We start from the raw sequence: 27,167 nt of genomic DNA on the forward strand, positions 1-27,167 counted from the left end.
ATGGAGACAGGGCTGGGTCATTGTTAGTGGTATGGGGATGTTCAGGAAATGGTTTAATCATTGGTAGAGGTATGAAGATAATGGAGAAAGGGCTGGATCATTGGTAGGGGTATGGAGATAATGGAGACAGGACTGGCTTACTGGTAGATAGTTTCCAACATTCACAGACTACATTCACCTTTCTTCTTTTTGTCTTTCCTTTTCAAGTATTTTTTTATTTTCATTTAATGTTTATTTGCTTTGGATCCAGAACTCAATAATTTCATAAAATTACAATGGGGCCTTGCTCAATTAAGAATAGAAAAAGAAAACATAATTTTTATTAATAAACTACAGAGCCCCCAAGAAGACATCTGCAAAAACAAAAAGATGGGCTCAACTTCTTAAGATGATTCTGTTGTGTGGCCACAATATATTAGAAATGATTCTCCACAGCTTTAAAAGTTCCTGGTTTAATGTTTTTGTTATTTTTACTTATACAGGATTTTACCTGAGGGGCTGCACTGTATATGAGTTTTTCCTGCAGAGGTCTGGCTAAGTGTTGTTCCATTAGAAAGTGCTGTTGATGGTCCAGAGTGTGTTTAATGGCTTCTTTTTCTTTGTAAAACAAAATAGGCCTCTTAGAGTTGTATATTCATGCTGCACATGAAACTGTTCTTCATCCCCCATTGTCTGCAGTAGCTAAGAAGCAGAGCCAATACTGTCAGTTTACAGCTCTGTTTACACCAGCTAGTAACATTAGCTGTCTTGTGTAAGTAAATATAGGTTTAAATCGGATTTCCGGTTGATTCTGCATTTTTACCAAGACCTGAAATATACACTAGAGAAGCACGGTTTGACAAGGTAGCTCGACAGAACAGCGGTCAAAGCCATTCGCATCGGATTTTATGATGAAGAGCGGACTCTGGGGCTTCAATGTGGTGAAACTACCCAAAGCACCGAATCACCAGATCTGAGGTAAGAGTTTAGTAGCATTAATTTAACCTAAAAGAAACACTATCAAACATATAGCTGCAAAATTGACTGTGGTGCAGTGCTGTTAGCCAATCAGAGGTGATATGTTTGCATGTATGAATATTCATGAGCAAAAGTCGAAATCCTGTCCATTTTCAGAGACCTCTAATTTAGTGAACTAAAGCCGGGTTATACAGAAACACCAGAGCACTTTTTTCACAAAAAAAACAGCTCACATGGCATTCATTCATACTAGAGAGATTTTAAAATGAATGAAAAAACAATGAAATTACATCTTTAATTAATGGAATCTAATGTGTGGGAAACGTGTGGTCGTTTGTGTGAGAAAATGTGTGAGGAATGATAAGTGGGGTGTACTTAGTGGAATTAGAGCCAAATTCATGAGAATCTAACATCCAATTTGTAGAGATACTGTTTCAGTAAATCTGCCTTAGAATAGTTTTAATCATGACTAAAGTGATACAGTCAGACTAATCAGAGCTGTGTTTTTAAACAGACCCTCTTTATTCCACAGAAGGAGGAAAACTGAATGAGACACATTTTATTTTAGTGAGATTTTGATTTCTTCTTTTAGCTCAGCTTTTCTTCATTTTAAGATCCATATTATGGTCTACAGGAAAACAATGTGAAAGAATAGGTTTAATTATAATTATTATACCCAATTTCTTATTGAGAATTTAGCCTCAAACAGTAAGAATATCGAACTGATAAATGTTACACTGACCCTGCTGGTGGTGTTCATACCTGACTTAGATTGTGATCGGATGTGAAATGATACAAATGTTGTATTAAATAAACCATGATCTTAAGTCTTAGAGCAAAATTCAGATATTATTAAAAAACATTTTAATATTCATTTAAAAAGGTCACAATTAAAGAATAATTGGAAATAATTAAAAAATCAAACATTAAATAATAATAACTGCAATCAATGGAGTGTATAAACAAGTTCTCAATATTCGAAGTAAAACATTTACATATTACACAGAACAATCCCATTATTAACTTCATTAATTAATATTACAGTGTTTACTTGTGTCCAGGTGGACGAATCTGGATAAAAGTTAAAACACTGTAAAAAAATCATTGTGGGGTTCTCAACTATGATAACATTTTTTCACACACAGTAACAAATTACCATCTCCATAAAACCACCCTGGGTTCTGAACACACACACACAGTTATTGTATAACTGTTTATAAAGAAGACTTTTATCCATTATTTTGAGTATCCAAGTACAGTCAAGTATTTAGATATTGGAACAATTTCATAATTTTACCATATTACTTTCCATTGCTAAATTATAATAATAATAACAATAGCAACAAAAAGAATTACAGCATCACAGTGCGCTCTGAGAAAAGCGCCAGATCCCCTGCTCTGATACATCAGCTAACAGACACCTGTACCAATCAGCTGACTGTAATTCATAAACAATCCCTAAAATAAAAGCATTTTTAAAAAATCTTTTTTGTTACATCATAGATTTCAGATTTCAATCCTTGTGTTTTATAATTATGCTAATGTGTACAATTTGGTTTTTAGGGTACTTTTCCTAAAATAAAAAAAGCATTTTTAGGATGAGGGCCAAACCATTTAAGCTGAATATTTATTATATTATGATTGCTTTGTTTCAAATATACAAATTTAATATAATAAATAATAGGAATAAATAAATAAGAAACAAGGTAAAATATTTCCAATTTTTACTTGTTGTATCCAGAATCCCAGGATCACATTCTGAACTTTCTAAAGCCAACAAGCTCCAATCAATCCTAAATTTACTCTCTTATATGATGTGTCCAATATCTGTGCAGCTTTATTCATCCTACAGGAATTAACATTTAAACAATGTCTGAAAATGAACCATCCCCTACAATATCTTAGACTGAAGAAAAAGGACAGTTGGATTTTAGAGAATAATAATAAGGTAAGATAAAAACACTCTTTAAAAACAGAATCTCAGCCATTACCCATTTCAGGGTGATAAACATTAGCTTGCTGGGAACTGGAACTTCAGCAGACACTAAAGACTCAAGGTTCACAGTCTTTCAGAGATGTCTGTGCCAGGTTTGGTCACGTGTCAATGACCTCGTGGGGCGACGGCTCCTCTGGCAGGGTGGTGGTAGGATTCGGCAGAGTTTGGTTGTGTGGAACTGAGTTGTGCTGGATCTCCATTGCGATGCCTGCAGGATCTTGTGTGGGAAACTCCTTGACCTGCCGACGGTACTCCAAAAACGTGCAGGCCTTAGTGGCTATGGCCACCACGTTCTTACCGATAAAGATGGTGGAGACTCGACTGTCCTGGAACAGCACCATGTTGACCCCACGGATAAGAATGGTAACGATGTTGATGGTGACGAGACTGAGCACCGGGTAGAGCATCATCTTCTGCGGAGAGACGTGCTCGCCCTGAACACTGATCTCACTCAGAGACACACAGGGTAAAATCAGCAGCAGGATGTAACAGTAGAAGAACATCAGACCCTCGGCCCAGATGGGCAACCCAGTCCGCTGCGGCTCCCAAAGGTTGGCTTGTATATCTAGTACGTCCAGCAGGTCCAGGGCCACCCAGAACAGCCTCCCTCGCATGTCTTCTTTTTTTCTGAAGGTCCTCACGTACTCCATGCTGTCCAGAGCGACCAGGACGAGGTAGAGCCCGGGAACACAAACCGAAAGCAACAGAGTCAGAGCTTTCCGCGCCACCGTCTCCAGACTTCTGCGGTCGGCCTTGTAGTTCTGAAACACGAAGTAGAGCTTGATCTCCAGGACGAAGATGTAAAGAAACCAGAGGATCATCGCGTAGCCGCGCTTTGCAGTTTTAACCTCAGCCCCGACCCACACCGCGACGTAGCGCAAAACGATGAGGAAGCAGATGTCCCCCACCAGGACTATGATGCAAACTCCGATCTTCCGTGGACCCTGGTTCTGCTCCACCAAGTACGCATCCATGAAAGCCATGCTGGTCATGATCACAATGGTGGTTAGACACACGTGTCGCTTGTCAGGGGGTGGCAGGACCATGGTGAGGTTCACCTCTGCTCTGCTACAATTCAATTTAAAATAAAAAACGGAAATCCTTTATGGACAAATTATTTCATATTTAGCTTTAGTAGTTACCCATAATGCTGGTGTGAGGGTTTGCCCGCACTGAGTGGTTTGAGGAGAGGAAGCAGGTCTTGCTGATACAGTGGGAAACTTGTGCATCTTCAGCGGAGTTCCATGGAGTCCGCCGTGTGCTGTTCCTCCTTAAACCTTTCCCCCGGAGCCTCCGCGGCCGAGGAGGTGCAGCAGAACGTCTGCACACCAGTATCTTTAACTGCAGCGTCTGCCTGACCCGGACCGACAGAGACCCGCTCATCTGTGTCAGCTGACCCAGATACGAAGCATGGCAGTGCTGATGAACCCAGAGCCACTCCTGCACAGATACACTTAACAGTGGGCAGAGAAGAGCCGGCACAGTGTCCTGGAGTTACTTCCAAGTTCGGTGATGATGCTCGGATGGGAAACCACAGGTTCTTTTATTGGGTTTGATGGTTTAGAGATGATTGAGAATCTGTGAAAAGACAAGAAATAATCAGTTCATTCTACAGAGAATTCACATGCACTTTCACTACTAAACTGTAGGGGTCACTGGTGCACTGTGAATTACAAGTAGAGCAAAAATATTTTCATCCTTATTCACTTCAGGCACATTTGTATGTGTGTTGGGGTGTGTGTATTGAGTGTGTGTGTGTGTGTGTGTGTGGTACAGGAATATCTCTATATAATAGTCCTCAGGCTCTGAGCTGGTAGCTTCCATAGCAACCACTTCTATTAAGAAAGTGATAATAAGTGAAGATGAGTGTGGAACAGCGGGATGCTGGGGATTCTGGGAGGTGTGAGATGATGCGCTGAGTGATGCTGCACTCTGACTGTAATCACTGTGTGAGGTAGTGAGAAAAAAAAGGGCAGCGACATTATTTAGACTTTTACAGGCTGTTTACACAGGAATACTGGTTTGTGGACATTTTATCTCCACTTAAGAATCTTATCGTAATTTTACTGCCAAATTAGGTAAAAAAATACCTAATTTGGCAGTAAAATTACGCACACCCTGTTCATATGAACTCTCCCTATCACTATTAATGATACCGACAATTGGAAATTAAGGTGAGTACACGCCTCCTCCAATACATGTACATTTAAGACCACACCTCTTTTCCAACTGCAGCCACAGTGCGCTTAAAGAAAACCGCTGAATCCCAGCTCTAAAACATCAGCTAACAGATGCCTGTACCAACCAGCATCACAATGAGAGTGATGAGGGGAGAGAGAGTCACCTACTGTACCCACCCAGAGAGAAAAACCATGACCTACTGTACTCTCTCAGACTCCGGCTGCTGATGGAGAAGCAGCATGACCTACTGTATTCTCTCTCAGACAACAACTGCTAAAGGAGAAGCAGCATGACCCACAGTACTCTCTCTCAGACTCTGGCTGCTGATGGAGAAGCAGCATGACCTACTGTACTTACCCAGAGAGGGCATGGCTAAATGATTGCCAAAATTTTTCACATCATTTTTGCTGGAGGTAGGCTAAAGGTGGGGCTGGAGATGGGCTAGAGGCAGGGCTAATGGCATGCCTGGAGGTAGACTAGAAGCAGGGCTGGAGGTAGGCTTGAGGCAGGAAAGGAGGTGGGCTAGAGGCAGGGCTGGAAGTGGGCTAAAGGCAGGGCTGGAGGAGGGCTAGAGGATGGTCTAATAGCATGCCTAGAAGTAGGCAAGAAGCAGGGCTGGAGGTAGGCTAAAGGCAGGGATGGAAGTGGGCTAGAGGCAGGGCTGGAGGTAGGCTAGAGGCAGGGCTGGAGGTTGGCTAGAGACAGGGCTAATGGCATGCCTGAAGGTAGGGTAGAGACAGAGCTAGAGGCAGGCTAGAGGCAGGGCTGGAGGTAGGCTAGAGACAGGGCTGGAGGCCGGCTAGAGGCATGGATAATGGCATGCCTAGAGGTAGGCAAGAAGCAGGGCTGGAAGTAGGCTAAAGATAGGGATGGAGGTGGGCTAGAGGCAGGGCTGGAGGTAGGCTAGAGGCAGGAAAGAAGGTGGGCTAGAGGTGGACTAGAAGCAGGGCTGGAGGTGGGCTAGAGACAGGGATAATGGCATGCCTGAAGGTAGGGTAGAGACAGAGCTAGAGGCAGGGCTGGAGGTAGGCTAGAAGCAGGGCTGGAGGTGGGCTAGAGACAGGGCTAATGGCATGCCTGTAGGTAGGCTAGAGGCAGGGCGTGAGGCGGGCAAGAGGCAGGACTGGAGGCAGGGCCGTTTGCAGTAAGAGTGTTTCAGGTTTTTGTGGGTGGAGTCCTAAGCCAGATAGTAGTGTGCTCAGCTAACCCATGCGTATGGTGGGTGGAATAATATTGTAGTTATTACGTATGTTTTGGCACAATGGACTGTGTTTAACACTCACATCCATCTCACATTTATGAGACACACCAGCACATCTCCCCCGCTGTACTGGACTCTGCAGAGAGGCTGTGCAGACTTTAAATCAGGAGTTAATTAAACTGGTAAAACACATGGGGACGAGTGCATATCTGAACTGGAGCGCTACACAGTGAGCTCACCACACTAATCAGTGCCCACAAAGCGCACATGCCACCCCACCTCCTCTAAAGCAATGGCCTTCACCAAGTAAAAATTCTTTTCAGGTTATTGAACATTTCAGATGAACCAGTGCAGTAAACCCAGTGATAGCAGATGACCATCTACTGGATTATTGGTCTTCACCTCAGAGTGATTATATTATATCATATCAAAGGACAAGCATCTTTACTTCTCAGAAACTCTGTCTCTCTAAAATGCTCTGTTTATATTCAGTCATGTGACTTAGTGTTGATTATTCCTATTGCAGTTGTTTCTATTAGTACTAATTACTTTTTTTGTAAGCCTTTTGTAGCTCCATCACTACTTTTCTAAAGTTCTAAATTACTTTTTTTCATTAGAGCTGATGTCTGTTAATTTTGGGATTTGGGGGATTGAGGGCCCTCTCTGGTGAGAATGGGTAACTGCTCAGAGTGTGCAGATGAATCATTTTACATTACATTACATTACATTTCATTTGGCAGACGCTTTTGTCCAAAGCGACTTACAATAATGAAGTACAAAGTAATAGGAATTTAGATAACCCATTTTTAGATAGGGCTTAAAGGAGGTCGAAGGGAAATAAAGGGATAGAGAAGTGAAGGAGGGGAAGAAGGAAATGAGGTTAGAAGTAGTTAGTGTGTTAGAGGTGTTAAGAGAGTAAGTGCTCTTTGAAGAGCTCTGTCTTCAGGAGTCTCTTAAAGATAGTGAGAGATTCTCCTGATCTGGTAGTGGAAGGTAGTTTGTTCCACCATTGGGGAACTCTGTATGAGAACAGTCTGGATTGCTTTGTGTGAGTGTTTGGCAAAGTGAGGCGACGTTCATTGGAGAATGAAACTGGGCGGGTGTGATGCGGTCTCCTTTCAGAGCTGATGAATCCAATTCCAGGTTATATTCAGTCAGAGAGAGATAGAGAAAGCGAGAGCTCACTCAGAAAATGCTGAGGGAAATTTCTTCAGAGGATGTAAGAGAGTTGTAATATACGGTTGTCAGTTTTGTACAAGTAAATACTGTATATTAGCTAAAATATTTTTAATTCAGATACTGTACATATTGTGACTTTTAGTTTGGGTAAAAGCGTTTTAATGAAGATTAATGTAGCTAAATAATTTGCAGTGTGAAATACAATTCTATGTTGTAAAGTATATTTTATACATTTTAGATGAAATACAATAATAGTTGATATTTGACTATGTTCATTTACAACAGTTAAAGCAAATTAGACTGATTGTACAAAATAATTGACATATTTTATGAATACTACTGAATATACCATGTCTGTTTTATCACAATTACTATATTTAATGAGACCTAGTATATGTAATCTACTTTAGATTATCAATTAAACTATACATTATTTATGAAACCTGACCTGAATAAATCATCTCAGTGATACACATACTTTTATTCTAAGCTAAACTTTTGTAGCTTTTTGTTAAAGCATGTATTTATTCAGCTACTTATTTCATAAACATATTTATTCATTTGAACAGCTCTAACAGCGACGGTGCTCAGTGCTACCTAAAGCTTCACATACTCTCTCTTTGTACCTGGATACAGTACCTGTCTGCAGCACCAGAGTCGCCCTAAAACAGCTCCACACATGATTCCGCTCTGCCGGTGTGTACAGACCGAGTGAGTGACTGAGCAGCCAGCCGCAGCGCTTGGGCATTACGCACTGACCCAGGCGGAAGAAAAAGTAGTTCCCACCAAGCGCATACCATTTATACAAGATCTCAATAGTTTAGTTACTTTCCACTGTGTTCCTGTTAGTTATATATATTGCCTCAACTGACTAAGGTTTCAAAAGTATCGATATTTTGATTAAAAAAAAAAGATTTTAGAGCATAAAGATCTGGTATCGGAGGTATCGATATATCACTAGTATGTGTATGTGAGAGAGAGAGAGAGAGAGTGTATCCTCCCCTAAATGTAGCCTCCCAGTTGTACTACAATAAAAGTGGTTCTGCTAATATTCAAAATTCAGTCTCCCCTGTTGTGTTATCGTACTGGACTCGCTACCATATGGTCACCCAAATGGAAGTTTTGGATAAGAACTCTGACTACACAAATCATATTTATAGCTCTTGCCTGTCCAGCAAGACGAAACTCAGCATCACTTTTAAACCCTTTCAGGTCATGGACGCCAGTCCAATATTAATCATGGTTTTAGCACAGGCTCTTCTTTGTTTTTACTATAAGTAAAAACTGAGCTCTAAGTCTCCCCTTCTGAAGTCTCCACTGCTCCACCAGCCGCTTACGCTTAGTAAAACTGAGCCGGATCCTCTTTTCAAAGCTGTACGTGTGACGTAAGTACGTAAAGACGTGTGACGTGGCCGGAAGAAGCGACCCGACACCCCAGTTTTTAGAATGAATATATTAGGCTTAGCAGAGGAGGTGGTTCCAGCACACTGGTACCATTAAACACAATATTTTGTCCCTTTTTCATTTAGAAATGCTTCCGCTTTCACTTAAGAAATAAAATAATACAGACTGCCACTTTAAATGGTTTACAAATGTACAAATCATTGCATTATGTTTTTATTGACATTTATTTGCATTTTACACAGCGTGCCAACTTTTTGGAATTGGGGCTGTGAAAGCATATGAAACAAGTAAGACTCTATAAAATATTATTTTAGACCTACAAGGCTTCGCTTATGACAGTGATTCTGTGCTGTTCTTGGTGCAGTGGGTGCTTTGGCTGCTATCTGATCATCAGCTGGAGATGTGGTTTGATTGTAGTTTGAGAACAGACTGTATGAGGTGAAGTTCAGCAGAATAATGGATATTATATATTCATTTTTCAGAAACTTTTTCAGTGTAAGAGCTAGTTGAGTCTCAATAGTCAACTTCCTGTCTCTTATACTGCTCACTTCTAATCAGTGATCACTTTCTTCCTCCACAGTTTCTAAGCGTCTCCTCTCAGAATCTGAATCTGCCTCTTTTTTATTCCTCCTTCTTCTCCTTGATTGACCTTTCACTTTCTCCTCCAGATTCTTCATTGTAATTAATGCAAGGAGCGGCAGAAAGTGGAAGACTCAGAAAGTAATGAGGCCGGTGTTCCGCCTGCAGTTTAGTATTAGCATCTAGCACTGAGTGTACACTGGGTTGAGTGTGTACCAGACTGAATATACACAGGGTTAAATGTACGCTGGGCTCTGGGGTAAGTTTGCTTTGGGTTAAGTTTGCTCTGGGTTGATTCAGTGCGCTCTAAGTTGAGTGTATGCCGGGTTGAGTGTTTGCTGCAATAAGTGTACACTGAGTTAAGTGTGCTCTGGGTTGAGTGTACACTGGGCTTAGTGTTGCTCTGGGTTGAGTGTACACCGGGCGGAGTGTAAGTTGGGTTGAGTGTTTGCTGGGTTGAGGGTGCTCTGGCTTGAGTTTGCTCTGCATGGAATGTGTACTGGGTTGAGTGTGCTCTGAGTTAAGTGTACGCCAAACTGACAGTACTCTGGGCTCAGTGTACATAGAGTTGAGTGTATGCTGGGTTGAGTGTACACTATGTTGAGTGTATGCTGGGTTAAGAGTTTGCTCTAGGCTGAGCATGTTCTGGGTTGAGCATGCTCTGGGTTGAGTTTGCTCTGGTTTGAGTCTGCTCTGGGTTGAGTGTGCTCTGGGTTGAGTTTGCTCTGGCTTGAGTGTGCTCTGGGCTGGATCAGGCGCGTGTGTGTTGAGCGTGTAATGCGTACCCTGTGTTTGGGTCAGTGCAGGACAGACAGGTCCGTAGGGAAGGAAATGGAGCTAAGCAGAATCGGATGCGAGCCCGGTCCGGTCCGCAGGACTCTCCTGTTATCATATCACCATGCTGGCCTGGGCTGGAGAGCTCGATGAACAACAGCTCCCTGTGGAGCTCCATCAGCAGCAGCAATCTGAGCTCAGCAGCACAAACTCATAACACTGTCCTCATGTCCTCCAGCTCACACACAGCTCATCCCACCCTCGGCACCGCTCGAGTAGCAGCCTGTTCTAGCAGCTCCTGCTCACCATGAGCAAAGTGAAAAAGATAATAGCAGGCTCAGAATACACAACTTTTTGAGAAGTCAGTAGTTGTGCTGTTCACACTACACGACTGGGTGTGCTGTAACCGTCCTTCAGTTGTCGAGACTGATCAGTGACACGGGGTCACAAATTACACAATTTTCACCATGGGAAATCACCACCAGGCTGCTCTCCAGAAACACATTTATCACAAGAACATGCCAAAACTAAGCACATGACAACTAGCGACGCCAAGCCTGAGAATCTCCACAGAGGAGAATACCCACCTGAAGTGAGTCTAAAATGATTGATTCATATGGAGCAACTTTATAAATGTCAATAATAATTTTTGTACTGAAATATGTACTTATGTTCTCAAGACAAAACAATATCAAATTCTTTCTTTCTTTCTTTAGTTTTTATTGCATATTACACACAATACAGTGGACCCAGCAGTGCCCCCAGGTGCATGACCCAACATTAGTGCAAGAAAGAGCCTAATCTACCTTCTATTATCATATGGGATGTTTGATATCTCCCAAATAAGTTAACATAGTTAATGGCGCTAATCCGGTATCAGAGGAAATTCTGTGAATGTAGCGTTATGCTATTTACAAAAGGAGCAGAGAGCAGTAAGAGCAAAGTCGGAGGACTGGTGGTATTTGTGAATGATATGTGGTGTAATTCTGGGCAAATCACTATTAAGAGCATTGAACTGTTAGCCATGGAGTTCTGGCATTGGTTTTTATCGCTCACATATGTTTAGCGTTGACGCTGCCTGTGATGTCCAGCCCCCCCAACTCCAGCACTCACCCCCTTCAGGAACATAAAGACCAGAAAGGCTGCAGCTGTAGATCAGATTCAGTGCAGATGTACTTCCTGCATGGTACCAATGCCAAAGACCTCAACAGTTACAGGCTGGAGGAATGGACTTCTAATCTAATAAAGACCCTACAGTGCCTGGTTCCTGTCTGACCTTCTGGTGAGTCCATCACAGTTCTCATTCTGGAAGCACAGTGAGAATCATGGTTTTTTTTTCATGTTTTGTGCTTTTAATAACATCCAACCCATGCTCCTGAAAGGCAAGCTGGAGAACACAGGGATCATTAACACTCCACCAGGAACCTGGACTATGTCATAAACCCGCCACAAAATGTGAGGACACAGAGCTGTGAGTCTGAGGCGGTTGTATGCAGCAAAGGGTCTCCACAGGGAACATCTCTTCCTCTTTCTCTTTCCATACAGCAGACTTCAAGTACAGTTCTGTCAGTTGCCACCTGTAAAAGTAGATTATCGGTATACTATCTGTAGGAATCATCCCACAGATCTACTGTACTTTATTCGGTAAACAAATGTTTAAACTGTTTAAATTTTACTCATAAATAAAGTACAGTGCACCCCTTTAGCAATGAGATTTCATTATTGATACTATCGGAATGCAAGCTGCCTCGTCTTTTTCTTCATCATTTTTGTGCTCAGTTGAAGCTCAGGAAGCCGGCCCAGCTGCTGGCTGCGCTGGAACACTTCTGTGACTTGGCACAGCGTTCCCTCCACTTTCAATATGCTTTCACACCACCCAGTGCTGTTCAGGTGATGAATGTGAAAGAGGGAACATTGAGGCGGTCGGGGGTTTGCCCACAGTGGCACTGCCTCTTCCCTCCTGCAGCTGTGACCTCATTCACCTCGTCCTTTAGGCTTCAGATATGTGCAGAATGAGTTCATGTGGGAGATGACGCCACCCTTACTGACCAACATTACATACATTATTATAAACCTGCTGGCCCATCTATTTGGGAATAAGCCTGTGGTATGTTGTAAGAAATGATATCAAGATGCCTACATCCACTTTTCCACTGCAGAAACCAAGTGGTTATCAGCCTTGTCCAACATCACCTCTGGCCTTGTCCCGTATCACTACAAAAATTGTCCTGCATCACTACCCAACTCGTCCCGTATTACTTCCAAACTTGTCCCACATCACTACCAACCTTGTCCCACATGACTTGCACATCACTACCAGCCTCATCCTGCATCACTACCGCCCTCTTCCCGCATCACTTCCCACAAAATTACTAAAATAGGTACTGCCAGATATAATTAAACCTCTGTTAATGATAGTAAACTCATCGCTCACCCTGGGCCATGTACCCAAAGCCTTTAAAACAGCTGTAATTAAACCTCTGATCAAGAAACCAAATCTTGATCCTAGTGTACTGTCTAACTATAGACCTATTTCAAACTTACCCTTTATTTCTAAGATTTTAGAAAAAGCTGTAGCCCAACAACTTTGCTCTTACCTGCAAAGAAACCAGATCTATGAAAATTTTCAATCTGGATTTAGGCCTTATCATAGCACTGAGACAGCTTTAGTTAGAATAACAAACGATCTACTTATAGCCGCCGACCAAGGCTGTGTTTCCCTACTGGTACTTCTCGATCTGAGCGCAGCCTTTGATACAATAGATCATACTATCCTTTTAGAAAGACTAGAGAACATGGTCGGTGTAACCGGAACTGCCTTAGCATGGTTTAAATCGTACTTAACCGATCGCTATCAGTTTGTGAGGTTAAATGATATGTCTTCCAGTTATACCAAGGTAAGATATGGAATTCCACAAGGCTCTATATTAGGACCGTTATTATTTACATTATATATGCTCCCACTGGGCAAAGTTATTAGAAAACATGATGTGAATTTTCATTGTTATGCGGATGACACGCAGCTCTTCATATCAGCCAAACCTGATGACAGAGTGAGATTAAAGAAAATCGAGGATTGTGTAGAAGATGTAAAATCATGGATGTCGCACAACTTCCTCCTATTAAATAGTGATAAAACAGAAGTTCTCCTATTAGGCCCCAAAGCTGCTAGAAATAAATTATCAGACTTAATGCTAAATCTGGCCGACTTCTCCGTCACACCTGGTTCAGCAGCTAAAAACCTTGGAGTTATCATAGATTCAGATCTAGCATTCGATAAACACATATCTAATGTTACTAGAACAGCTTTTCTACACCTACGTAATATTGCCAAGCTAAGAAATGCCCTATCACTGCATGACGCAGAAAAATTAGTACATGCCTTTATTACCTCAAGGCTAGATTATTGTAATGCGCTACTGTCTGGATGTTCCGGCAGTAACTTAAATAAACTTCAGCTAGTTCAAAATGCTGCAGCCAGGGTCCTTACTAAAACGAGAAAATTTGACCATATTAGTCCAGTACTATCAGCACTGCACTGGCTTCCAGTCAAATTCCGCATAGACTATAAAATTCTCCTGTTAACGTATAAAGCCCTACACGGGCTCGCTCCTGAGTATTTACAAGACCTCATCTCCTGTTATGAACCACCGCGATTACTTAGATCTCAGGGTGCTGGTTTATTAGTAGTTCCTAAAATTCAGAGGAGCTCTGCAGGAGGAAGAGCTTTCTCTTATAAAGCGCCTCAACTCTGGAATAATCTCCCCGAATATGTTCGGGACTCAGACACAGTCTCAATCTTTAAGTCTAGACTGAAAACTTACTTGTTTAGTTTAGCTTTTGGTAATTAATGTTTTTCCCTTTAGATAAGGCTGCAGATTCAGGGGTTCATGGACAGAGGAAATTGTGGTAAACTGAGATGCTGGTGCTGTTGTTCTCCCACTGCACACGGTCACTCAGGTTTGTGGACGGTGGAGTGGGTGGATGCCAGTGTTTCAGGGAGCCTCCATGTCTATGTTACCTTCTGGCTCTCTGCCTTTAGTTAGGCTGTTTTATTTAGATCTGCCGGAGTCATTTGCCACACTCTGATAATGTTTTATATTCTCTGTTTTACATAAATCCAGTCAAAACTAATTCCATCTCTCTGCCTTCCTCCGAGTTACTGACTGCCCACCTGTCTGACCCGATACCGCGGGATGTTGGACCCTCAGGCTCTCATGTCCTCTGTCTGGCCAGACTGGAAGTTACTGAAGTCAGCTCTTCTCCATCCACCACCACAGATCAGCTGCTCATCATCCATCTCACTCTATAAGCCATTAGTGGAGCTGCTATACACCTGAATATATAAAACCTATGTGGATGTATGAAAGACTTTTTAAAATTAATTTAAAAGCCATTTGACCAGTGGTAGGATGGTCCCCCCTTTAATGTGAGTCTTGGTCCTCCCAAGGTTTCTTCCTCCTCCTGCAGCTCTGAGGGAGTTTTTCCTTGCCTCCGCGCTCACTGGGGGTTCTGCATTATGTATATTCTATGTTTAATGTTTTGCCTGATTCTTTGTCCTGTAATCATGTTTCTGTAAAGCTGCTTTGTGCCAACACCAGTTGTAAAAAGCGCTATACAAATAAATTTGATTTGATTTGATTTGATCACTACCGCATCACTACCGGCCTCGTCCCACATCATACCAGCCTCGTCCCAAATAGCTATCAGCCTCATCCCACATCACTACCGGCCTCGTCTCACATCACTACCACATCACTATCGCCCCTGTCTTGCATCACTACCACATCACCCAGCCTCCTTTAACTGCATGTCCTTGGTTCACAGCAATAGCTTCCACATGTACCTGCCTCATCCCGCATCACTACTGGCCTCGTCCCACATCTCTGCTGATCTCGTCCCGCGTTACTATCACATAACTACCGGCCTCGCCCCACATTACTACCAGCTTCATTCCAAATAACTACCGCCCTCGTTCCACATCACTACCAGCCTCGTCCCAAATAACTACCAGCCTCGTCCCACATCACCACTGGCCTATCCCACATCTCTTCTGATCTCATTCCTCAACACCACATTAGCAATTACAAACCCACCAGACCATCTGCCCAGACTCCTTTGACTGCATGTCCTTGGTTCACAGCAAAAGATTCCACATGCAAATGCCACACCTGGAATCAGCTTCAGACCTTTTACCTTATTTACTGATAATGGATTAACAAGGGAATAGCTTGTTAATCCATTATCATTAGCTTATGAGCCAACTACTTTTTTAGCCCTAAAATGAGGAGGCTTAGAGGAAGAATTGTTGTAATTCCTAAAAACATCATAGAATTTTTTTTCAACCTTTTGAATTAAATCTAGTCTGTCTGTCTGTCTGTTCAGATAATCAGAGTTAGACCCACTGGTTTTGCCTAGATCTGCTCAGCAGTCTGCAGGGATTCTGCAGTGACCTTGAACAGCTGTTAGAGAAACAGGCTTGAAGAGCTAAGCAAAGCAATTTCATGAATGTTTTTGCTAAGGTTAGCTAGATGATTTTGGTATGGTTAGCTAGATGTTTTGGTGAGGTTAGCTGGATGTTTTTGGTAAGGTTAGCTAGATGTTTTGGTGAGGTTAGCTGGATGTTTTTGGTGAGGTTAGCTGGATGTTTTTGGTGAGGTTAGCTGGATGTGTTTGGTGAAGTTAGCTGGATGTTTTTGGTGAGGTTAGCTGGATGATTTTGGTGAGGTTAGCTGGATTTGTTTGGTGATGTTAGCTGGATGATTTTGGTAAGGTTAGCTGGATGTTTTGGTGAGGTTAGCTGGATTTTTTTGATGAGGTTAGCTGGTTGTTTTTTGTGAGGTTAGCTGGATGTTTTTGGCAAGGTTAACTGGATGTGTTTGATGAGGTTAGCTGGATTTGTTTGGTGAGGTTAGCTGGATGTTTTTGGTGAGTACTCTGGACCGCTCCCGGCTCCTAAACAGCTTACACACTTCACCAAATGTGACGAACCCGCAGAGAAAGCACGCCCGGCACTGATGAAAAAGGCTCTTAGAACTGAGCGTGTGAATCTGCTCGGTCACTTAGTCAAGAGCCCTACTTACAAAATCAATTTCCAGGCATTAGCATGACGACGTGCTCCCTCTGCCAGGATTTATCTATTAATTTCCCTCTTTGTACCTCCTCAGCTTTTCCGCCGGCTCCTCTGCTCAGCCTTGCTTCTCAATTCTAGACTTAGACCCGGGTGGGAGGTGAACCCTAGGAGCAATTGCTTACTGAAATGCAGCTCTTCAGTCCCTCGTTCTGTCTTTAGTTGTCTTGGCTGGAGATGACAGGGAGAAGAGCAGCAGCTGAGCCGGAGTAGGTCGGGCGTTTTGGAGTCCGATCACGTCTGGGAGATGTTTCAGCTCGGTGTGACATGGCTGTCCCCGGCGTGGTGCGGTGAGGATGTGCTCTTTTCTATTCTCTCTGAATCTAACTCTGATTCTGTCATATCTACAGACACATGCAGATACACAGCAGGGCCTGAGGTGAAAAGTATAACTAGGAGAAGGAGCTGAAGATCAGATAGTAAACGCAACCGGCTGCAGAAAGTCACCTGACACCAGTTGAGTTATATTAGACACCCTTAAGCTGTGTTCAGACTGAGAGCCGACATCTGATTTTTATTGTGGGGTTCTTGCCACGAGAAACATAGCTAACTCCTATCCATTCACTGTCAACAATTTAACAATTATTTATCAACACCATGACAAAAATATTAAATATATCATGGCAAACACCTGGAATACCATAGCATCCACTTGGCATATCAACCAACTAACCAAACCCAAGCAATCACTTACCAATGCCACAACAAAAACAGGAAATATAGTGTAGCCCTGTTTAATTTTCAAGTTATGTAAATTAAGAAAATTCTAAAAACAAGTTCATTTTTATTTTTATAAAAGTTTTTTTGTGCTTACTCACGGTAGTTAATAAATAATTGTGTTTACTCATGTTAAAAAACTTCTGTTAAAATATATATATTTTTTTGGAGCAAGATAATTGGTTATTTTTCCTGTCAGTCAGAACTCTTGAGAAGTGGGTGGAGCTAGCAGCTGCGTTGTGAGCAGCAGGGGGGCAGCAGGAGAGAGAGAGAAGGAGAGAGAACTAAGCAGAGTCAGCCATGCAGCACAGGAGCTGTTTGTGCTCAATATAAGTCCAAAATGTGGCTAACGGCCAGTTTAAACCACTTGTGTAACTTTTTGTGGCATCTTTGATGAGGTAAATTGGGATTTGTTCACATTTATATAAGATTTGTCAAAATAGTAACTCTTTACACTCTATTGTTTGTAAGCTAGTCAAAATGGTGTGTGTTTGCTAACCCAGTAACACTGAATATGGTCTGTAGCTGCTTTTGTGCTTGAAATATGGTTAAACACTTGCTTAGCTAAGCTTAATTATGTGAATACAGGACACGGACAGTGTTTCTGACGAGCCCAGTGAGCTACATAGAGCTTTAGTGCTGACGAGGGAGCTGTTTCATGACTTCTTGGCTGTTCCACCATTCCATGAGCCTCACTCTCACCCTAAACTTCTACCAGACTGCCTAAACTACAACTTCGCTGATTCTACGTCGTCCTGCTTTCACCAGACACCCAGAACATTCTCTAGAGAGGTCGTGAGTACTGAGTGTGCACAAACAAATATTTTATTTTGCTTACTTTAAGTGAAGCGGCTATTAAAGTTCTGAGCCTCACCGTACCCAAGCCACGACTCAGGCCTGCAACTTTTTGTTTCTTTTATTTTTCTATTACTTTTCTGAGTGTGTGTGAGTGTGCGTGTGTGGGCCCACAAGTTAGGTATTTCTTTGTTTATTTGTTCAGAGCTGTTATTTACATTTTTGGATAATATTTTGGGTTAAATTATTGTTAATTAGTATACTGGATAAGCTACAACACATATGTCTAAAACCTTATTTATTTCATTTATAATTTAAAACTGTGATACCGTATCTGCCGAAATTCATACAATAATCTGAGTAAAAAGAAAGGAAGCTAAACATTAAAACTAATTTTTGTGGTTAAAAGAGTGTTTATTTCATTAAGTACTGGTTATTTATTTATTTATATTTCTTTATTTTCCTTTTTGAATAATCTCTATTAAAATAGGCTGAGTGTGTGAAACGGTTTTTATACAAAACGGTGTTTATACAAAATTTTAAATACATTAGTCTGTACCAATAATCATTGGGACCCAGGGCCCTGCCTTTAATACATAGGTGGTTAGGCAGGGTGTTACATAGTATATTATAGCAAACACTAGGAATACCATAGCAGCCACCTGGCATATCAACCATCTAATGACCATTTATCAACAACATGACATAAATGTGAAATACCATAGCAAACCCATCTGGAATACCATATCAGCAACATGGCATATCAACCACCAGCAACGCCATGGCAACCACTTACCAACACCATAACACAAACATGAAATATATCATAGCAAACACCATAGATACCATACCAGCCACCTGGCATATCAACCATCTAACAACCATTTATCAACAACATAACATAAATATGAAATATCATAGCAAACGCATCTGGAATACCATAGCAGCCACCTGGCATATCAACCACCAGCAACGCGCTAGTAACCACTTACCAAAACCATAACACAAGCATTAAGTATTATAGCACCTGCCACCAGTTGAGTTACCATAGGAGCCACCTGGCATTTCAACCAACTAACAACACCCTGGCAACCACTTACCAACACCACATCTAACAACCATTTATCAACACTATAACATAGATATAAACTAGCATAGCAAACACCAGGGATCCATAGCAGCCACCTTACATATCAACCAGGTCCGGGGGTACCTCCCTGAAATAAAGTTTTGCAACTTGGGATGTCTGTATGTCTGTTTTCACTCATGCACAGGCTGAGACATCCCAGAATACTCTGGTTAAGAAAAATCTGATAACTGAGAAAATTCCTGATCTCTTATTCAGATTTTTACCCCTAACTTTGATCTAAGAACTCAGAGTATACTGTTTACACGACTATATAAATAATAAGATAACCATAATAATCTGTTTATGAGACATATATCAGTATATATCAGTAAACACGCCTACATCTTTGTTGGTACTCACAGTTAAATCAGATTCCTCTGGGTTGTGCAGATGTGTGCAGCTGTTATTATGAGTCTGCACTGCAGTTTGGAGGCTCATTGGGCCCTGGCCTTCTGCTAAAGCTCACATGCTTCACCTGGAACTGTCGAGCCACTGACAATTCAACCACCCACTTCACTGTGTCATTTTCCAGTTGGCAGGAACAATGATAGCGCCACATTAAACTTCCAACACACAGAGCTGCACAATGTGACAGGCTGGGATTTGCTATGCAGAAAAAGTTCTGTCACTGTCGGGAGAAACAACAGACCACACAGCACTGCAGATATACTCTTACAGAACAGGCTGAAGAGGAACATCAGGAACTGTGGGATAATAATGGGTGAAAAAGCAAATCTTTCTGAGATACTTAGCAGATGATTGAACACTGATCATACCAAATAACAGGCCAAAATGAGTACAGTGTTTTAAAGATAGGAGATAAGAGATAATTTATTTATTACTCCCACAGCACAGAAACTTACAGCATTACAGCAGCACAGAGGACAGAACTGAAGAAGTGTCAGGACCAGGGCCATGCAGAGACCAAAGTCAAAAGGGGGCACATATAGCTTACGATATGACCAGTTGATTTGTGGCCTTACTGTGGTATTACTGTAAACTATAAATGAACAGAAGTCATGTTAAATCAGTGTTTCCCAACCGTGTTCCTGCATATTCTACGGCATATTCCCACTGTTCTGCATATTCTACAGCTTTTTCTGCTTTAAAGGCACTTAATAAAATAAGTGGGGGTATGATGTGTCTAATACACTGCTGGATATACATAATGATTGATTTATGGTCTATAGGAGGCTAAGGGGTTTTAACAGGTAAACTCAATTAATAAACTGATAAACTAGATTTTATGGCAGTGATCAGGATTAAGAAACTGCTTTAAACTACCAACATAAAGTATTTTATTAAATGCTGGCTCTCCACAACATCCAGCTTCTAGATAACTAGTTATCAAAATGGATTTTCATTCATTATGGCTTACAGTAAGTCCTGCAATCCTGAACTAAAAAACATGATTTAAACGTGAAATAATTGTTGGCTGATTAGGTACATTAGTTAAACATTACATTTATATATTTTTCTTAAACCTTGACTATCTGTCCAAGATAGCCAATTCCAAATTTAATCTAACTGACTATTACAAGCTGCATTTCATATAACACAAGTCTTTTATAATCACAGTTTACATGGTTAAATACTGTTACCTTTCTTTTATGAAAATCACTGTATATTAGTTTAAGGTCAGTAGCAAGCTGATTGGCTGTTTCTCCTTAAAGGCAGAACTTTATCCTTGAACCAGCACCGTGATTGGTGTTAAGAGATTTTCCATTCAAACAGCGGTCAGTGGTCTGTCTCCTCACTAATAATGTTCTTTTTTTCCCTTTTTAAATAAAAATAAAATACAGTAGTTTCCCAGCAAAAAAAAAATCACATATACACTTAAAAATAAATAAATAAAAAAATGACAAAAGAGCACTTTGGGCAGAAAGGGCCAAACAGGCAGGTGCTCCAGCCCCCTCAGTGGTTTGGGACCGGACCAAGACCATTTCCTCTAGTAGGTCTTGGTGTGATTGTTTTGGTCTGAACTCGAGTGTGATTACTGCTTTTACACCTGCTGAAATTGAACAGCATGAAGAGTGCAAATCAATCAATTTTTAATGGGATCAAATGGTGTTGGTGTAAAAATATAATGGTAAATAAATGGTTCCTAAGTGGTTCCAGGCCTGAATGTGTTGTGTAAAAATGTACTATTCCTTTATTGTATGATAAAACGTTAATTTAATCATGTTTTACTCTATCACTTTCAGTGTGCTTCACTCCAAACACATTTTAGGTGTGTTATAAATTAACACTGATCACAGAATCAATGTAGTAAATTACTCTGTATATCGAGCTGATTAAAACAGCATGCAGTTTTTTTAAGGTACATGTGTTAAGGCTTTTTCCCCGCTGTTAGTAAAGTACCAGCTATGATGTGTGATGCAGGTGTCCTACAGGCGGATGTGTATATAGCTCCGATCTGAAAATAAGCTGTTACTGAAATTGGCTTTGTGGTTGAGCCACAGCCATTGATTGAAAGTGCAGACTGTCAGGCCGGAGAGATGCTGCTGTTTGACAAAGCGTAATGCTCCAGCAGGGCTGGACACCATGCACCATGTAAATGAGCTGCACAAAATACTCTTCCAGCATAACATTATGACCACCCACTCGTTTCTATGCCAACTGTTCTTTTTTCCAGCTCTACTGATCATATAAGACACAGAGAAGCTGTAGGTAGCAGTGTGTAATAGAGTAAAGGACAGTGAGTGAACACTGTGCTTAAAAACTTCAGCAGCACTGCTGCATCTGATCCACTCATACCAGCACAACACACACTAACACCTTATACACCACCACCATGCTAATCAGTGCTAATCACTGTACACTCCCCTAAACACACTCCCCTAAAAACACTTTCCCCTAAACTCATTCCTCTAAACACTCTGCCCTAAACACATTCCTCTAAACACTTTCCCCTAAACTCATTCCTCTAAACACTCTGCCCTAAACACATTCCTCTAAACACTCTGCCTAAACACACTCCACTAAACACTCTGCCCGAAACTCATTCCCCTAAACACTCTGCCCTAAACTCATTCCTCTAAACACTCTGCCCTAAACTCATTCCCCTAAACACTCTGCCCTAAACTCATTCCCCTAAACACTCTGCCCTAAACTCATTCCTCTAAATACTCTGAGCTAAACTCATTCCTCTAAACACTCTGCCCTAAACTCATTCCCCTAAACACTCTGCCCTAAACTCATTCCTCTAAATACTCTGAGCTAAACTCATTCCTCTAAATATTCTGCCCTAAACTCATTCCTCTAAACACTCTGCCCTAAACTCATTCCCCTAAACACTCTGCCCTAAACTCATTCCTGTAAACACTCTGCCCTAAACTCATTCCCCTAAACATTCTGCCCTAAACTCATTCCCCTAAACACTCTGCTCTAAACTCATTCCTCTAAACACTCTGCCCTAAACACATTCCCCTAAACTCATTCCTGTAAACACTCTGCCCTAAACTCATTCCCCTAAACACTCTGCCCTAAACTCATTCCTCTAAATATTCTGCCCTAAACTCATTCCCCTAAACATTCTGCCCTAAACACATTCCCCTAAACTCATTCCTGTAAACACTCTGCCCTAAACTCATTCCCCTAAACACTCTGCCCTAAACTCATTCCCCTAAACACTCTGCTCTAAACACATTCTCCTAAACACTTTGCCCTAAACTCATTCCTCTAAACACTTTGCCCTAAACTCTAGGGGTGGGAATCGATTACTATCTCACGATTCGATTCGATTCCGATTTTGGGGGCCACGATTTGATTCAAAATCGATTTTTGATTCAAAACGATTTGAATTATAAAAATTTCTGCTTCTGGCTTATGAATCTTATTGAAAAAAAAACCCTCCATAATATACACTGGTCCTGGAGCAAGTAATGTGTTACAAAAACAATAAAATGTGCAGGAATGTGGGTCCTCAGTGACAGAGGAATCACTGGGATATCACAATGACGTTAATGAACAATAAATAAATAATAAATAACACTGCTTTATTACCAGGCTACTAGCGGTGGTGTGTAGGTGACGCTGCTGGGCTGATGTGATGATAGCAGTGGAGCGCTAAAGTTCAGGAGCAGCTGCTGATTAACTAGTTAATTTAAGGTCGTTGTATTTCTTCAGAAAGGGGGCAGGAGGTGGAGAAATTAATTCATATTGTCCATTCCTTAATTCCTCTGTGATGAGGAGCTGAAATGAGCTCTGATTAGCTTATTGTTATTTTTCCGTTCCGCCTTAAATGCTGCAGCCCGCAGCCACCTGTAGCGTTATTTAAGGTGGAACTGGAAAGTTAGCTTGTTAGCTAGCTAACAGTTACTGAAACTAACTACTAGCGATCTTTTTTATGCTTGTTATGAAGCATTCTGCCATAAAACATTAAAACTACACGTTAATCTAAGGTAATATAGTGCTTGTTCTGCCATCTTACCGGTGATTCTCAAACACCTACTACGCTCTGTGTGGGTCTGGAAGACCTCGGTTTGAAGGGACAAGCGGGTTGCCAGGTCCAACAAAAATACCCAGCCCAAAATCAGTCCAAAACCCGCCCCTCAGAATCGATTTTGGGACATTTTAAATCGATTCTGAATCGTAGTAAATGAGAATCAAGATTCTTATGTGAATCGATTTTTTGGCACACCTCTACTAAACTCATTCCTCTAAACACTCTGCCCTAAACTCATTCCTCTAAACACTCTGCCCTAAACTCATTCCCCTAAACACTCTGCCCTAAGCTCATTCCCCTAAACACTCTGCCCTAAACAATCTGCCCTAAACTCATTCCCCTACAAACACTCTGCCCTAAACTCATTCTCCTAAACTCATTCCCCTAAACACTCTGCCCTAAACTCATTCCTCTAAACACTCTGCCCTAAACTCATTCCCCTAAACACTCTGCCCTAAATAATCTGCCCTAAACTCATTCCCCTAAACACTCTGCCCTAAACTTATTCCTCCAAACACTTTGCCCTAAACTCACTCCTTTAAACACCCTGCCCTTAAAACTCTGCCCTAAACTTATTCCTCTAAACACACTCTACTAAACACACTTCCCTAAACACTCTCCACTAAACCCTGTGCCCTAAACACACTCCCCTAAACACTCTGACCTAAACACACTCCCCTAAACAAACTCCACTAAACACACTTAAAGACATCCCCTAATCACACTCCCATAAACACATCCCCTAAACGCACTTTCCTAAAACACTCCCCTAAACACACTCCCCTAAACAACATATCCAGGCTTACAGGGCAGAGGGCATCATTATATATTATGATTAGACCCACAACACCTCCAGAATCTCAGTAGTGAGTTCTGGTGATCCAGACTCACTCCTCTTAGAACTCACTACATAGAACATTACAGGATTTACTCACAACGCTGATACCACCATGCAACGTCACACTCACCAAACAGCCCATATCCACTGTACACTTCCTAACATCAACTAACATCACTCCTTCTTCTTCTCTATAAAATAAACTATCCACTTCCTTTCTGAGAACAATATCTGGCCTCAGAGAAGTTACAACAATACAGCGTGGAACCTCTAGCTTCTTGCTTATAATCCGGTAATATTAATAAAGATTTGTTTTTAGTGTAATGTTAGATTTAAAATTCTCATTGAAAATTAGGTGGAGAAAATGCTATAACATGAACAGTGAGGCACTCCTTTTCCTAGGTTAGCCAGGGGGATGCCTACACACTGACAGTGAGAGTCAGAAATTGGGAGACTCGTCCAGTATGTAAATAATACCAAACCTGTGCCAGAAGCCAATGGAAAAGAGGATGCAGGCTAAACTCATTTATTATAATTTGATTCAACTCAAAGATCTCATTTGAATGTATATGTGGCCGTACATGTTCACCTAAGTCAAACTAATTAAGAAAATGTCTGAAAAAGCTGTTCTGCACCCTTTCACTACTCTGGGAATATAACATACTGTTCATCACACACACACACACTATACACACACTACACCGACACACACAGACTCTCACACACTCACTATACATGCTATACACACACTACACACACACTCTCTCACTCACTATACACACTATACACACACTCGCACACACACACACGCACAGCATGCGCTGCTGTACCTGGTGGCGGGAGCTGTCCGGGTGCTGAACCGCTGATCAGATCCGCTGTTTGGGATGAGTTAATCCGTACAGAGCGCGAGGCAGAGATACCGGAGCAAGACTTATACACACATCATCAGAAACACAGAACCACCAGAAACACAGAACCTCCAGAGCCTCGTAAAACTACGGGTTAAAAATACAGAGGAACCTCTTCGAGTACCAAGCCAGAGAGCAATCACATCCACACACGCTCTCTGTCTCTCTCTCTCTCTCTCTCTCTCTCTCTCTCTCTCTATCACTCTCTCTCTCTTTTTCTCTACCGCTCTCTCTGTAGCTCTCTCTCTCTCTCTCTACCACTCTCTCTCTCTCTCTCTACCACTCTCTCTCTCTCTCTATCACTCTCTCTCTCTACAACTCTCTCTCTGGCTCGCTCTCTCTCTCTCTTTTTCTCTACCGCTCTCTCTCTAGCTCTCTCTCTCTCTCTCTACCACTCTCTCTCTCTAGCTCTCTCTCTCTCTACCTCTCTCTCTTTCTCTACCGCTCTTTCTACCACTCTAGCCCTCTCTCTCTAGCTCTCTCTCTCTATCCCCTTCTCTTACTATCTCTCTCTACACCTTCCTCTTTATCTACACCTCTCTCTCTCTCTTTGTCGCGAGCCTGTCAGTCCTCCGTCTTCCCGCTCTTTGCAATGGTCAGTATTGTGAGTGTGCGCGCGCGCGTGTGTGTGTGTATTTGGAAGGAAAGATGTGTCTCCCCCTCACCATCAGTGTGTAGTCATTCCCCCAGACCCTTTTTCTTCATTAATATTTTAGTAAATACATCTTTATAATGTTAGAATAAAAATAGCTCCTTTATTAAAAGTAAAAGCAACTTCTCTGTAATTGTCACATTGATTAGCACAGATAAATTTAGTTATTTTGAATGTATAAACAATAAAATAATTAAGTAATTCTCTGTAGACTTTCATAAGTAATAGGTGCATAATAAACTAACCTGTACAGGTTTTTACCTCAATTACCTCAATTCAACTCAACTAAAGTGTGAGTAAACTACAATAAAACTATTAGTTAATACAGCATAGAATGCCTGCTAAGGCAATTGGTTAGCATGTTTTTTTGTTTTTAACTAAGGTCATCCAGTTAGAATTTACTTTAACTTGTGGTTGGAGTTACATAATGTTATTACACACGTGATAGAATTGGATAAAATGACTCTAAATTACACCTATAAAACAAAAACAACATATAGAACAATGCTGTGTGTGTGTGTGTGTGTGTGCGCGCGCACTGCTGTATGACTGTATAAGCACCCTGGCTGTTTGGCTTCAGCAGCTGCAGAAACAGCGACGTTTATTGGAAGTAGTTGTGACTGCTGTCCCACTCAGAGAGGCGGCATTTAGGGCACAGACTGGCATGTAGATTTAATTACACATCACTCTGATTTCACACGCTCTGCTACACTCACACACACACACACACACACACTGCCTCCCATTAGCCTCAGCCTAGCCTAGCTTGGGCAGAACTCATTAGCAGCAAGGATCTGTGTGAGTGTGTGTATTTGCTCCATATCCCCAGCTCTGATACAACAGCTAACAGATGCCTGTACCAACCAGCAAGACAATGGGAGTGATGAGTGGAGAGAGTGCCACCTACTGTAAAAATACTATAAAATACCGACAGTTGTGGCACAATTTGACCATTTTTACTTTCACAGGGGTGTACTCACTTTTGTTGGAGATATTTAGACATTCAGTAATGGCTGTTTGTTGATTTATTTTGAGGGCACAGTAAATTTACACTGTTATAAAAGCTGTACACTGACTACTTTACACGGTATCAAAGAGTCATATTTTCACTTTTTCCCATGAGAAGATATAATAAAATATTAACATAAATGTGAAGTGTGTACTCACTTTTGTACATGTATACCTAAGTAGCCCAGAGGCATGTGGAGTGACTTTATATAAAGATAAATAGATCATTCTCTCAGAACAATAAATAATGTATTTTTTCACCCTGCAAGGTT

The 27,167-nt window shown here is 41.5% G+C and overlaps 1 protein-coding gene across 1 annotated transcript; it reads right to left on the reverse strand.

The window, feature by feature from the left end:
• Positions 1-1,798: 1,798 nt before the first annotated feature.
• On the reverse strand, positions 1,799-25,413 carry tmem121aa (transmembrane protein 121Aa). Its single transcript, XM_007244668.4, has 2 exons — positions 25,158-25,413; positions 1,799-4,531 (listed from the first exon to the last, which is right to left on the reverse strand). The coding sequence occupies exon 2, from the start codon at positions 3,997-3,999 to the stop codon at positions 3,052-3,054; it is 948 nt and encodes a 315-aa protein (XP_007244730.3). The 5' UTR covers positions 4,000-4,531; positions 25,158-25,413; the 3' UTR covers positions 1,799-3,051.
• Between the last annotated feature and the right edge of the window lie 1,754 nt (positions 25,414-27,167).

This window comes from Astyanax mexicanus, chromosome 14 (assembly GCF_023375975.1).
Source record: "Astyanax mexicanus isolate ESR-SI-001 chromosome 14, AstMex3_surface, whole genome shotgun sequence".
In the NCBI taxonomy this organism is placed as follows: Eukaryota; Metazoa; Chordata; class Actinopteri; order Characiformes; family Acestrorhamphidae; genus Astyanax; species Astyanax mexicanus.

Excerpts from the sequence above, each read along its gene's own strand:
- tmem121aa (XM_007244668.4), bottom strand. The coding sequence starts at position 3,999 with ATGGTCCTGCCACCCCCTGACAAGCGACACGTGTGTCTAACCACCATT.